Raw genomic sequence first — 14,995 nt, forward strand, 5'->3', positions numbered from 1 at the left:
ACTTTATACCAATAAAAAAAAAAAAAATGAAGGGGTTAAAAATAAAAAATTTAAGGGGTTAAAAAAAAAAAAAGGTCCTGCGCCAAAAATTGAGCACAGATGTTGGTCAGTAACGTCTGTCACTGAACAGCGCTCAAAGGCAACAGGAATTTGATCAAAAAAAAAAAATATAGATCAACCCTGTGCCGAAAAAGATGATCAGTGATGTACGTCACTGATCAGCGCACAGCGGCCACAGGACACCCACAAAATCACAGTGTGTGTAAAAAAAAAATTAAAAAAAGACCCCACAGCACTCACAAAAAAAAAAAAAGGTGATCAGTGATGCGACACTGATTACCAGTGAGGTGCAGCAGGTGCACAACCTTTGGTGCAACTGACAGGTATATATAAAAAAAAAAAAACCTCTGTACCCCCAAAAAAGTTGCTGATCACCTCAGATATAGTGATCAGCACAAAAGGCGGGGGCAGCAGACACAAAATTTAGCACTCTCTATCACTCTCAGTCACTATCTCTCTCTATCTCTCTATCTCTCACTATCTATCACTCTATGACACTGCAGCAGCAGCACTGACAGGTATATCTATATATAAAAAAAAACCTGCGCCCCCAAAAAGTTGCTGATCAGTTAATTTATACTGATCAGCACAAAAGGAGGGGGCAGCAGTCAGTTATATCAAAAATATATAGCACAATCTGTCACTATCTCTCTCTATCTCTCTCTCTCTATCTCTCTCTATCTCTCTATAACTATCACACTGCAGCAGCACAAAATATAGCACTCTGTCACTAGGCCTCTCTATCTATCTCTCTCTCTCTATCTCTCTCTATCTATAACTATATCACACTGCAGCAGCACAAAATATAGCACTCTCTGACACTATCTCTCTCTCTATCTCTCTCTCTCTATCTCTCTCTATCTCTCTATAACTATCACACTGCAGCAGCACAAAATATAGCACTCTGTCACTAGGCCTCTCTATCTATCTCTCTCTCTCTCTATCTCTCTCTCTCTATCTATAACTATATCACACTGCAGCAGCACAAAATATAGCACTCTCTGACACTATCTCTCTCTCTATCTCTCTCTATCTCTCTCTATCTCTCTCTATCTCTCTCTATCTCTCTCTATCTCTCTATCTATCTCTCTCTCTATCTAGCTAGTACACTGCAGCAGCACAATTTCACAGGAAGGCACAAGTAGCAACAGGATCCAGGAAGCAGTGATGAAGCAGCGATCAGGTAAGTATGGAGCAAGTATGGAGCAAGGTTCTGGTCAGTATGGCGGCAGGGGGGTACGGTGACCGCACTGCACGCTATTCCAGACCGGAATGGCGTCTGCAGTGCAGTCACCGTTAGTTTAAATCCCCCTCCTTGGCTGTGATTGGTCCGTCGGTCCGACGAACCAATCACGGCCTTTGGGGGCGGGCGGGGTGAGGTGGGGTGACACCAGTGTCACCCTTACACCCCGCGGTGATTGGTGCTGTACTTTACAGCACCAATCACCTCTGATCCCGTGTCACCGGCGAACGTTATTCGCCGGTGACACAGGAAAACGCTGTAATTGGCTGTTCACACTGAACAGCCAATCACAGCGATCGCCGACGGGGGGGCGGCATCGCAGCCCCCCCTGGGCATGCACGGACATGTCTGCTGTCAGGGACAGCAGACATGTTGAAACTGTCACCGCGTCTATAGACGCGGTGACAGTTTAAATCCATGACGTACATTTACGCCATGTGTCGGGAAGTGCTTCCCGACCATGACGTAAATGTACGTCAAATGTCGGGAAGGGGTTAAAGGTCATCCTGTGAGGGATTGGATAAGCTGCTGTTTGTCCACATATTTTATAATCTGAAGCCACAAACAATAGTTTTATTTATTATGCTGACCAATTTGAATGTGAATTACTCCTGGACCACCAACCCGAGGCACCCCTGCAAGTGTCCCAAGGCATCACTGCCCTATACCCATTCTAACTATGCTAATGTGACGATCCACGCTTGTTTAGGACAAACAGTTGGATCTGTTTTGTCGGAAGCTGACTTCAGTGTTGTCGGAAACGGGAGCATTGAATAGGCAGGGGGTGCTATTTATTTAGCACATTCTAGAAGATAATAGATAGAATCTAAATGGTTGCCCATAGCAACATAATATCTTCACTAGAACTCCCATCTTAGTAAAGAAACCAATTAGGGGTTAGTTTACTAAAATGGGAGTTCTATTTCAAATGGGATACTATCAGATACTATGTATTATCGCTAGAAGTCTGAATTATTGTCAAACATCTTGCTAGCACAACACTAGTCTGAGATTAGCCGGACCAGGAGAGACCATATATATACTTAGACCATTAGACACATGCAGAGACCTACAAGGCAGCTGGGCAGCTGGTTAAATGGAGCTATTTATTTACTCTCTTATAAAAAGTTTGGAGTGGAGTTGTCTTTTCAGTTTGCACGGTCTCTTTGAAAAATGCTTTTATCTGCTCTGTGTCTACATACTGTCTAGCCCACAAAATCTGTAAAATTGCACTTTACTTTTGAAAAAATGAGCACCCACCAAACTTCTACACTCGCCCACAATGACATGAGCCAGAACAGAAAATCAGGACGACTCCAGTACAGTATATACTCCTCACCATTCATTTAAAGGTTGGGTACGAACTAGAGCCATCTCTGTCCGATACGTTGCTCATGGTCAAGTCACATGACATATTGTCCAGATGCCATGCTGCATTCGGCATTGTAAATTGCACCTTTGCCCCATGCATTGTGCCAGTATGTATACACATCATGATGCAGAGTCACTTCGGGTGTCAGATTGGCTTTGGATATGAATGTGATGCCTGGATATAAATGTGACATTTATACGCTAATACCATGTACATTGGATAGTTCTGCTGCTTATTGAGGTGCAATTGTGGATTATGGCGGTACAAACATAGATGTTGGAGTGCAGATGGGCCACCAGGGTACCCAAGGATACGTCATACAGGAGGCCCATGGGCCACCAGGGTACCCAATGATACGTCATACAGGAGGCTCATGGGCCACCAGGGTACCCAAGGATACGTCATACAGGAGGCCCATGGGCCACCAGGGTACCCAAGGATACGTCATACAGGAGGCCCATGGGCCACCAGGGTACCCAAGGATACGTCATACAGGAGGCCCATGGGCCACCAGGGTACCCAATGATACGTCATACAGGAGGCTCATGGGCCACCAGGGTACCCAAGGATACGTCATACAGGAGGCCCATGGGCCACCAGGGTACCCAAGGATACGTCATACAGGAGGCCCATGGGCCACCAGGGTACCCAAGGATACGTCATACAGGAGGCTCATGGGCCACCAGGGTACCCAAGGATACGTCATACAGGAGGCTCATGGGCCACCAGGGTACCCAAGGATACGTCATACAGGAGGCCCATGGGCCACCAGGGTACCCAAGGATACGTCATACAGGAGGCCCATGGGCCACCAGGGTACCCAAGGATACGTCATACAGGAGGCCCATGGGCCACCAGGGTACCCAAGGATACGTCATACAGGAGGCCCATGGGCCACCAGGGTACCCAAGGATACGTCATACAGGAGGCCCATGGGCCACCAGGGTACCCAAGGATACGTCATACAGGAGGCTCATGGGCCACCAGGGTACCCAAGGATACGTCATACAGGAGGCCCATGGGCCACCAGGGTACCCAAGGATATGTCATACAGGAGGCCCAATGTCTATGTTTATATTGGAGAAACTGTTGTTACAGATGTAGCCGGCCTCATCCAGCAGGGTTCTGGTGGTCGTCTACTCCCATGGAGCCCATCGCCGCCTCCATGCCACTCTCCCCGTCGATGTCTGCAGCCTCACCCCCCCCCAATCCTGCCCATCTCCCTGAATTGGAGACACGCAGGGATTCCATCCCCTGCCGTCGAAATACTGGGACGCGCGTGTGTGTGTGAGACGCTCGCGTGTCCCAGTCAGATGGAGCGCCTCTCAGACAGTGCTCCCCAGAGGGGACATTCTGTACTCTGTAGTGTAGAAGAAGGCAAGGCCAGCTGTTGAAAACCAGTAACTGACATGCTCCTAAGCACAGAACAATGAGAATAATGCATATGCTGTATTTATTCCTCACCCTTTTATCAGTAGTTTGTGAAACCCAGATCCGTTGTGTTTCTTCCATTCAGGCTCCAGGTGCAGCCAGTCATTATGCTGTGAGTCATGGTAGTCTGGTGTGACCGCAGTCATAGATGGGCCTCTGAAACAGAAAGAAAATGGTGACCACTGGCATGTCTAAGGGGATAACAGATGCGCAAACTCCAGCCTATTGTAGGTATTGTTCAGAAGAAACACATAAGTTGTTGACTATACGAAGGCTGTATTTATCTGTACTACAAATTAGCTACATTTCCACAACTCTCCAATGGAAAATTCACTGCACTCTAAAGTTGGATGTGGAATTTCATACAGTTGTTCATTGGAGTTTGTTCTTAAAGCTGGGTAAGCATTAGACCATAAGTAACCATCGGGAGTGACGGCAGTATACACACTTGCTGATGCCGGTTGTGGTGAGCGACAGCGGGGCGTGAGGGGGGGGGGGACATGCTGCATTCCGCAATATGGTTCTCAGTCATCCTGCATGTACCGATTAACAGATGATGGAAGACATTACTAACAATCTGTGGGAGCATATATTGTTGTTGATATAGGGCCTGATTCAGAGTTGAGCGATTATCGATTGACTGTGCATGAGTGCTATATGCATTGCGCATGTGCAAGAGTGATTAGCGACAAAGAACGAGTGTGGATCACAAACTCAATGTGGCCGCAATCATCTATTTTCTGGGAGTGGCAGAAAACTGCAGGCATGCCCAGGCAAATGAAGCGAGGGTCAGTGACGTCTCAGTTACAGAGCTCTGAAAGGGTCAGACTTAACCACATTTGCACAGATTGGCAAAATCATTTTATGCTTCGTGAATTGCTTTGAGAATGGATTGCAAATAGCGATCAATGTAAGATTTCCTCGCAGACTTACATGGGACGTGTTTCCTTTCCGTCTGGGTGGTGGATATCTACCGGCAGTCATCTGCAACTTTGCAGATCAGTAATCAGGCCTGAATTAGGCACATAGGGGGTGATTCAGACCTGATCGCTGTGGTGCGAATCTTCGGATCAGTTAGCCGCCTCCCCACCAGAGTGAAAACCTTTCCCAGTGCACGGCTCCGAATGCGATCGTATCCATTCGCAATCACTCACAACCGAATGGATTTCCCACACACACCCCGTGTGTGCATACCTGCTCGGCAGCTGCGATGATCCTGGTGTCTACGGGTCTGGCGCTGATGTCAGAGGTCCTCCCTACAATGGCCTGGTCACTTCCAGAAAACGGGCAGGTGCCGCCCCGAAATGACGAGCGGCTGTCAACCATCTTGCAAATGGCCGGCAATGAAATGTCATCGCTGGCTTTGTTTAACATAGAAACATAGAAACATAGAATTTGACGGTAGATAAGAACCATTTGGCCCATCTAGTCTGCCCCTTTTTTACCCTTCAGGTAAACTCAACCCTTTTTAATCCTTATTTCTTTGTAAGGATATTCATATGCCTATCCCAAGCATGTTTAAATTGTTCTACTGTCTTAGCCTCTACCACCTCTGATGAGAGGCTATTCCACTTATCCACTACCCTTTCTGTGAAGTAATTCTTTCTAACATTTCCCCTGAACCTACCTCCCTCCAGTTTCAGTGCATGTCCTCGTGTTTTATTACTTGTTTTCCTTTGAAGAAAATTTCCCACCTGTACTATGTTAAAACCCTTGATATATTTGAAGATTTCTATCATGTCCCCCCTTTCCCTTCTCTGCTCCAAACTATACATGTTAAGATCTTTTAGTCTGTCCAGGTAAGTTTTGTGATGTAGAACACTTTTATTGGTAAGCTGCTCAATCAGAGGTCTGTCATTCAGGTGCCAACAGGGAGGGGTAAATCTGGTTAGGAAAGAAAACAGTTTGTATCCCTATTGCACACTGAATGAGAAATATACATATAATAATCATCAGATAATACAGAGAAGTTTTGTGATGTAGGCCATGAACCATTTTAGTTGCCCTTCTTTGTACACCCTCCAATTTTTGCAAGGGGACCTCGCATATGCGCACATGCGCAACCTCCCGATAATCGGTATGCCTGCCAATTCGCAGCACTGCGATTAGGTGTAAATCGCGACCATAGTGCGTACACACTAGACTATACGCATAAAAATGTCATTAACTATGGTTGTCATTGTGCTTATTGTTTTATATATCATCTAGTGTGTACGCACCTTAAGTGTTCCAGACAGGATTCCCTCTACCATGTCTACTCTCGCCTAAATCCAAACCATACAATAAATGATCCATGTCACGGATGAAGCTCTATATGTAGAGTATCATTTTCTTAGAATGCAGAACTTGCAAACACAGGGGCTGATTTCCTACTTTATGCTAATGTGTGTGTCTGTGCAAATAATGCAAGGGTTTGTGCACATGCTGGCGTCAATTCCATGTATCCCATTAGTTTTAGGCCCCCCTGCTGCAATAGTCGCCATATGTATATGCTAGGTGCAAGAATTCCATCAATAGCCGGCGTCCTTTTCTTGTCCCGTGACATTATGTGCGTTCCAAGGGCGTAACTACCATAGGTGCCCACTTTGCCTGTCCAAGTATCATGCGATGTATACATTTTTCAGCATTAGGTGAAAAACAGGGGCCCTTATAAACTTTTGCTATGAGGCCCACAGGTATCTAGTTACGCCACTGGTGCGATCTCACTGCCATCACACAATTAATGCCCTAAAATACCCTATTATATAAACTATATAAAGAAATTGGTACAAAGTCACAAAGGGGGCATGGCCGTGGGTAAAGGGGGCATGGTCACACCCCCTTTCCTATACTTTCAATGTACAATTGGAGACGCAGAAACCCGGTACAAAGCCCTTTTTTTCTCGGTACAGGCCATAATGAACGGCACTGTACCGGCCAAAAAGGTACAGTTGGAGGGTATGGAATGGACCAAAGATACGCTAAGATGTGTAAATCTGCTTATGTGCTGTATACTAATACTCCCCATTTGCATTGTACTATAGAGATTTCTCCAACCCAGAACCAGGCTGGGAAAGCGTGAAGCCGAATTAAAAGCAGAACTGGGAGATTGCAAATGTACTTTTATGTACTGTGAAATCCCATTTGTACGAAACTATTTTGCTTATCTCTGTTAATATACTACGCTTGTGTGTATAGTAAATATTGCATGCATGCTATACATATATCATCAATTTGTTCTATGACTGTCTATAGCTACCCAGTTTGTTTTATCACTGTTGTTTCCAATGCAACATGTGCAACAAAATGTGCTGCGCGATATAAGACACTGTTAATAAATAAAGGGAGATATATAGGGACAGTATAGTGGCAATGTGTTGTGGTTATTTGTGATATGAGGTGGACAAAAAGTAAGATAACAAGACCTCTCATGTGTGTAATGTTCTCTTTTTTTTCTAATTTATTCTCATTTCCAACCAGAACAGGTAGACCCCTGCTCCCATCACAGCCATTAGACTGCGCCTCGTATCAGTCATACTGTTCCAACATTAGTTGGCAGAGCTTGTGGAAATATGCTCAAACATCTAGGTGTTTTGTGTGATCAGATTTTTGGGGCTAAAGGATACATCAGCGTCTGAAATGATACAGTATGTCTTCTCACAGACACAGGTTTGGGGTTGGTGCCCTCAGGGCTGGCAACAGAAACTTGGGGCCCAGCACACTGTTCTCAGGTACACAGACCCGGAAGTCCAGCACTGGCACCGCATCGCAAGGGACAGCTCTTATCGCAAGAGCTGTCCCTTGCGTTAATAATATGTTACAGCATGTTACAACATCCCGCCCAATGTGCTTTAGCAAAAATTCCCAAGATTAACTCTATACATAATAAATCGGATTACAACAAAAAGACTATTCTGTCATATTCCCTAATTAAAAGATAACTACTCACTCAAGTTCACAGTAATGATGATTACATTATTATTATAATTGAAAGTCTGGATTTAAGGTGCCCATACACGGTGTGACAGGGTGGTGCGATGTGATGCCCGCTCCCGCGCACATCCCATCGCACAGCTCAAAAACTATGTGCTGCAGATACTTCTTGAACTAAGTCCCGATCCAATCGCATTGCACGTAAATCGCATGCAAGTTGCGTGCAACGTCTATGGGCACCTTTAGGTAAAGGGCTTAGAACATCTCATGTTCTGTAAAGTAAAGTGCATATTGTGCCTTGGTTCCCAAACATAGGGTGAAATGCAATAGAATGAGAGAATCAGAAAGTGAGAGATTTGGTAAGAAATAGTTTTTTTAAAGCGGCAATCATTTACACTGCAAATCAAACTGGTTTTGCAGTGTAAATGATTGCCGCTTTTAAAAAAAACGGAGATTTCTTAACAAATCTCTCACTTTCTAATTCTCTGACCCTATTACATTTCACCCATAGTATAGCTGTACACAAGTCTTTGTTAGCTAGGGATATTATAACTTGGATGAAACTGTCTCAATGGAAAAAAACAATCTTGGCATCTAGTCCGGGGCTGGATGCAGCATGAGAATGCCTTTTAGTAGAGCTGCCAGAGCTGACTATTCTCCAATGCCCAGATCTTATTCTGCAAATTACATGCTGTATTTCATATAATCCCCCTCAGGCTTATGATAAGATAAGCACTCAGGGATCCCGCCATCATCTGCCTGGCAGTAACTGAAACAACTCACTCACCACAAGTCTGGAATACCCAGTGGTTACTGAATATATGGCACAGTGGGGCAGATGTATTATAGCGGCGCTTATCGCGCAGCTATAATACTTCCTGCTTCATCTCATTAGCGAGGTGAAAGCAGGAGGGGAGACAGACAAGATGTATTATCATCTTGTCTGCCGAAGCGGGGGAGCACTAACTCCCCCTCTGGCGTTGTCCCCTCCTGGAGATAGCGCATCAGTTTACACTGATGCGCTATCTCCTTCCCCCGGCCGGCTGGACTGGGCATGCGTGGGATCTCGCTACTCACGCAAGATCTCCAGCGCAGCTCAGAGCCAACAGCAGGGACAGCGCTGTCCCTGCTGTTGAGATAGGATTTCGCCAGCAGCCAAAAGCAGCAGCGGGCGGAATGGTCAGCGATGCTGACCGTTCATACATTCGGTCTGCGCCCCTGTCATTTACCGCACACTGGGCTACTTCATACATGGGGAGAAGCGGTATCAGTGCGCTGATACCCGTTCTCTCCCATAACGATCTTTCATATATCTGCCCCAATGTTACATCATCCCCTGAGTCTATTAACTTTGGCGGTAAGTCTAACAAAGAAGGCAGCACAATGGGCAATATTTACACATATATAAAATGACCATCTACAGAGTATACTAGGTTTGGTACAGTATATTAAATCAACAATGACCACATCAACATTCCTAATGTCAACTCTAAAGTACGGATGTAGCCGTGCTCAGCTTAACCGTGATGTGTACATAAATCTTACAGAGGCAGCAGCCTCCATAGAAATCTGCCAGGTCTGCTTTTCTGTGAGAAGTGGAGGGACGGCAGCAAATATTAGAAATGCATTTTCTGACTAAAACACACCTGCGTCTGGCTAGATATCACCATCAGCACCCAGATGGGACTTGTAGTTCCACAACTATTTTTTAGTTTATTCTTTTTTTTACACAAACATCAGCTCGCTGTCCACCGCACAGGGGCACCAGGGACAGCCCCAGGCTTCAGCCTGGAAGGTAAATTCTGGATGGGGGGGACTTTTTTTAAACCAGGACCGGTTTTTTGAGCTCGGGACCGGCTTGGTTATGACCATGGGGGTGAGACACACGCCATTTTTTTCATTATTTATTTATTTAAAAAAAATGAGTTGTATTTTCCAGGCGTATTCTCGAGGCAATTACCAGGCATATGCCACTAATTACCGGCCACATATTGCACACAGTAAATTAGGAATCACCTTTCTAAAGAATGGTGATTCCTACTCGTATTCTTTCAATGCTGTATGCATTCATAAATACGAATACAAATGTGCCATACGAATACAACTGCCTACGAATACGCCTATTTCAGGCGTATTCACCTCAGAAAATTTCCTCCATAATGTCTTGATGAGTGCAGAGGATCCAGCAGTCTACTTATTAATGTTTAAACAAAGTATTCATACCTAATGAGAGATTTATACAGATTAATTATGAACATACAGATGTAGCCGGCTACATGTTTGCAGGGGCTGGCGAGACATTCGCGCGCCCTGTGGCAACTGAGCACCCCACCGACATCCCCCGCCTCCCCCATCGCCGCCGACAGTCCCCCTTGCCGCCCCGACCCCCCCCCTCTAACCCTGCCCTTCTCCCTGATGCGGAGACGGGCAGGATGCTGCTGCCCCGCCACCGTAAGACTGGTCCCTGTCCACCGGCGCTCGCCAGAGGGGAGGTTCTGGCGGCCGCTGAGCAAATTTGACAGGGGCTCCATCTGTATCAAAGGATCATTAAACCAGTAATTATCTTCCATCAAATAGTATGTATTATTGCTACAAACTACTGACCTTACCCTAAACCGATTTGCTTGCAGACCCATTGAGACAGCTCTTCCTCCCAGCCATCAGCACACACGTGATGATCGAATGCTGATCTATGAATGATCAGGGATGTCACGGAGCTCGCATTGGTAGAGGCAGAGACTGGGGAAATAAAATTAAAATGTCACATTCTATTAACTGAGAAAAAAAAATCCAGCAATTCCTGTAATTATCTTAATCAGTATAATTTCATTGTAATGGCTTTCAGACCATGAACAGGGCAAGAATACCTGCTTTAGATTTCTTTTCTTTAATGGTGCATGTTTGTGGTGTAGTGCGTGACACTACAGGATATTGTGGTGTCTGTGTGCATATTGGGCCAGATGCAGTAAGTTTAAAAAAAAAATGGAGAGTGATGAACAACCAACCAATCAGCTCCTTTCTGACATTTTTCAAACAAGTTAGGAGCTGATTGGTTGGTTGTTTATCACTCTCCATTTTATCTCTTTTGAAGCTTAGTGCACCTGCCCCATTGTCCTTAACTCTGGCAAGGATCTAAGTCAGGCCTGGCCAACCTGTTGCTCTACAGCTGTTATGAAACTACAAGTTCCAGCATGCCTTTCCACAGTTTTGCTATTAGAGAATGCTAAAACTGTGGCAAGACATGTTGGGATGTGTAGTTTTACAACAGAAAAAGGTATATATAATGCGCTGAAAACAATGTATATATGTATAAAGATAACTAGAGACAGGATTATATGCAACATAAAAAGCTTGAAATATGCATGCAAATATGCATGAAAAATACTTAAAATATGCATGAAAAGTGTTAAAATATGCTACATTAAACAATAAAAAAAGTAATTTTTAACTTATTTATTTAAAAATCAGCATACAATTAGTTGCAATAAACCTCAAAAATAGGCCCACAGCATCTGCAGATGTCTAGTGCTGTACAGAGGATTTTTTTTCTTCCTGGCTGCTACAGCATACGGCAGCATCCAAAGCTCTTATTGCATCAACTACACGGACCCCATCTCCAGCGCCGATGGATCAAATGTCAGCATAGCGTGTGAGGGCGGCGCAGTGGAAGGCTTCCTCCCTGCTCCGCATACTCATTGTGACACAGCATTTCCTCCGCGCCGCGTGATGTCACAGCCCTTCTGCCCACCTCCTCTGCTGCAGAAGTCTGTCTCTTGGTGTAAAGTCACAGGCCAGGGCAGGCAACGATTCAGGAGCTTTGTAATGGCATCCGCCCGACTGACTTTTATCGACCTGGATTGGCAGCCTAGAGCAGTGTCAGACATAGCGTACATCCAAGGTTCCCCACACTGTGCACATATTGCCCCAGCCTGCACACTCTACCACTACCTGGCCAGCAGCAGCAGGGCAAAGCAGTGCTGTGACTCGCGGATGGAAAGGGGGCAGAGCCTAAAATATGCACCATCACTAGATTTTAGGTAAAATATGCAATAACCAGTGAGAATGGGCAAAATATGCAAATGCATATGCAAATATGCAAATGCATATAATCCTGTCTCTAAAGATAACAATTATTTATTATACTAAGATACACTTTATATTATACAATATAAAAATATAAAAAATCAACCATACATACTGAATGAGATAGCACATTCTGTGCAATATATCTTTCATTAGTCGAAATCAGCTGCATGCTGTCAGCCCCTTGGTCATCCCATCTGCCTTACAGCATAGTAGATGGGACTACCCCAATGTTGACTGCCCAATACAGAAGTGATACAGTGCCTGGTACTTTATCACCGGCCAATCAGCTCCTGACAGTTCCTTTTTAAACCCAGCCTGTAACTTAACAGTCAGGAGCTGATTGGCTGGTGATAAAGTACAAGGCACTTTATCACTTCTCTTCCCTTATCACTGCTTCATACATCTACCCCTTAGTTCACAAAATGGTTGCCATCATGCCAAGAGACAGTCATGTTTTATATTTTGAACTAATGCTATTGGTGCTAAGAAACCATTGTTAAAACTGATTTTTATTAAGTCAGCTATAAACAGAACTATGCATGTACTAGCATTAATACATATTGTAGATTTAGGTGGCACTTAGAAGACGAGATATTGTAATTATACGTAACCCATTCCCTTCCAACTTACCACAGGTCCACTCATCGGAGCGGTCTGCACAATCCACTTGACCATCACACCATCGATCACGTTGTACACACTCATGGTTTGCACATTTAAGCTCATCATTTGCACAGGATGCTGTGGGATTAATATAAATCGCTTAGGTCACTTTGTGAGGAACAGAGTTTAGGCTTTGAGTAAAAATCTTTCAATTTAAAAAACTTACAACAATTTCTCTCCTCCAACTGTTCGGGGCAGTCTGGAAATCCATCGCAGATCATGGAATGTTTTATACACATCGTGTGTCCCGGACACTCCCATAGTCCTCGCACTGCACAGCCTTCCAAAGTGAAAACAGCATTTAACAGCAAAGCTTTCTCAGTAATAGCTGCTAAATCCCACTGAGTACATGGAAGTTTAAATGGAAGCCATTCATTCCCTTCCAAAATCATTTCGTTAATCAATCAAGAAGAATACTGATATGCTCTTAAAATGTTTTTTTTTTTTTTTTTTTTTTAAGTTTAATTTAAAAAAGAAAGATGTACAGTATCAGCATTAATGTTAAACTGCTGTGGTAAAGTGGAACAATACAGTTTTTCAACGAGGGGGTCGAATTTTAGGAGAAGAAACATTGGGAGCACCTTATTGAAGATAATTGAGTAACCCCCCTGGCAAAACAATTACCCTGAGCAATGAATGAGAGCAGGTATTTGCATACCCCCCTTTGGAGTGAAACCCCCCCCCCCATGCCATTACCAGAAATACAAGGGTCCCATGCATGGAATTCCCGCAAGTTTGTAAGAAACTACTACACCCATGTATGTCTGAAGTCCCATCATGCACCAGGCTTTCAAGTTTTAACACAAACTGCTGTAATGCAGATATATCCTCATACAACTATCGTCAATATACCACACAGATGTATAAAGCAGTGATAAGGGAAGAGATGTGAGCCAGATGAGAAGTTGCCCATGGCAACCAATCAGCACTGAAGTAACATCTATAATTTGCATAATATAAAATAATTCAGAGCAGCTGATTGGTTGCCATGGGCCACTTCTCCTCTGACACACTTCTCCTCCCTTATCACTGCTTCATACATCTACCCCATTGAGAGATCCATGCTGGGAGTAAGCTGACAGGTCTTGTGCAACTTTGCTCCCGTTGGGCATCTTTTTTTGCTAAAATACTATCTTAGCTGCAGCATAATGCAACTGCATCAGGAGACTGCAGATTAACCTGATATGCAACACTTGCATCTGTGAGCAACTAAGTATGTAAAGGATACACAATGAGGCTTCAACTGTACATTGTAGCACTTTGTGTACAGATTCAGAGACACTGTCACACACAAATATAGAAGTGCTGCACATCACGTTGATCAACACACCTGGTGCATCATAGTTGCGTCCTAGTCACCCTGCATCCAAGAGGGGCTGCTTGGAATGACTGCAGCAAAGCTGTATGAGGACCCATCTGTAAATGCTTCTCTTCAACTAACTTATTTCATGGCTTTCGCCAGCAGCAATTTGCATCCAAGCTCTTGGCTGGGAGTCCAAGAACAGAACTGTAAGCTTCTCCTGAGCTGCAGGTCTCTCAGGCATGTTTATCTAAAAGGGATAATTATTGCAAGACTGCTGGACCGATGCTGCTATACAGTATATACAAGGAAGGTCACTTCCTAAATCCCTAGAAGACTGGCCAGATCAAGCAATAAATCTGAGGTATGTGGAGATAAATACAGCAGGCTGTATTTGCAGTGCATTGTTCCCTGTGTTGTCCAGCTGCATGATATCGGAAAGGCACACGCAGCTTCTCAGTGAGCATAAACAGACTTTGAATGGACATAAACAGCCAGTCACTATTTTTTCTGGAAAAGGCCAACAAATAAACAGCTATTCTCCAAGCTTGCCCAAGTAACTTCACTAATGGCAAAGTCTTACATTTTATTTTTGTGGTTCTAGGCTGGCTACAAAACACACCTACCCAGACTATGGAGATTGTAGATGGTAAGCTCCTTGGAGCAGGGCTCTCCTGTTCTCACAGCCCTCTTCTCTCGCACTTCAATTACAGCCCTCTCTTACTCACCCTCCATCTATATCCTCATCTCTTCGTACTTGTAATCATTCATCTCTGCCAACGATGACCTGCCCCTGGCAGTAGGCGGGCAACTCCTTTGCTTCTCTACATCTCAGCTGTACTCAGTTACTGCTATGTTTAGTTCTGTGAAATGCTATGGTTTATTGATCGTGAATAAAACTTATAGCGGCTCCCAGGAAAATTCATAG

General features: G+C 44.4%; 1 protein-coding gene across 2 annotated transcripts in view; it reads right to left on the reverse strand.

The window, feature by feature from the left end:
• The window catches only part of CORIN (corin, serine peptidase), a 230,702-nt gene that overhangs the window by 43,807 nt on the left and 171,900 nt on the right, over positions 1-14,995 (reverse strand). For both annotated transcript variants that reach the window (XM_083167929.1, XM_083167930.1), the window contains exons 14-17: positions 12,934-13,047; positions 12,735-12,845; positions 10,628-10,757; positions 4,140-4,262 (exon numbers count right to left, since the gene is read on the reverse strand). In XM_083167929.1, coding sequence (XP_083024055.1) covers positions 4,140-4,262; positions 10,628-10,757; positions 12,735-12,845; positions 12,934-13,047 — 478 coding nt within the window. The remainder of the gene's footprint in view (positions 1-4,139; positions 4,263-10,627; positions 10,758-12,734; positions 12,846-12,933; positions 13,048-14,995) is intronic.

This window comes from Crinia signifera, chromosome 1 (assembly GCF_055691185.1).
Source record: "Crinia signifera chromosome 1, ASM5569118v1, whole genome shotgun sequence".
Taxonomy (NCBI): domain Eukaryota; kingdom Metazoa; phylum Chordata; class Amphibia; order Anura; family Myobatrachidae; genus Crinia; species Crinia signifera.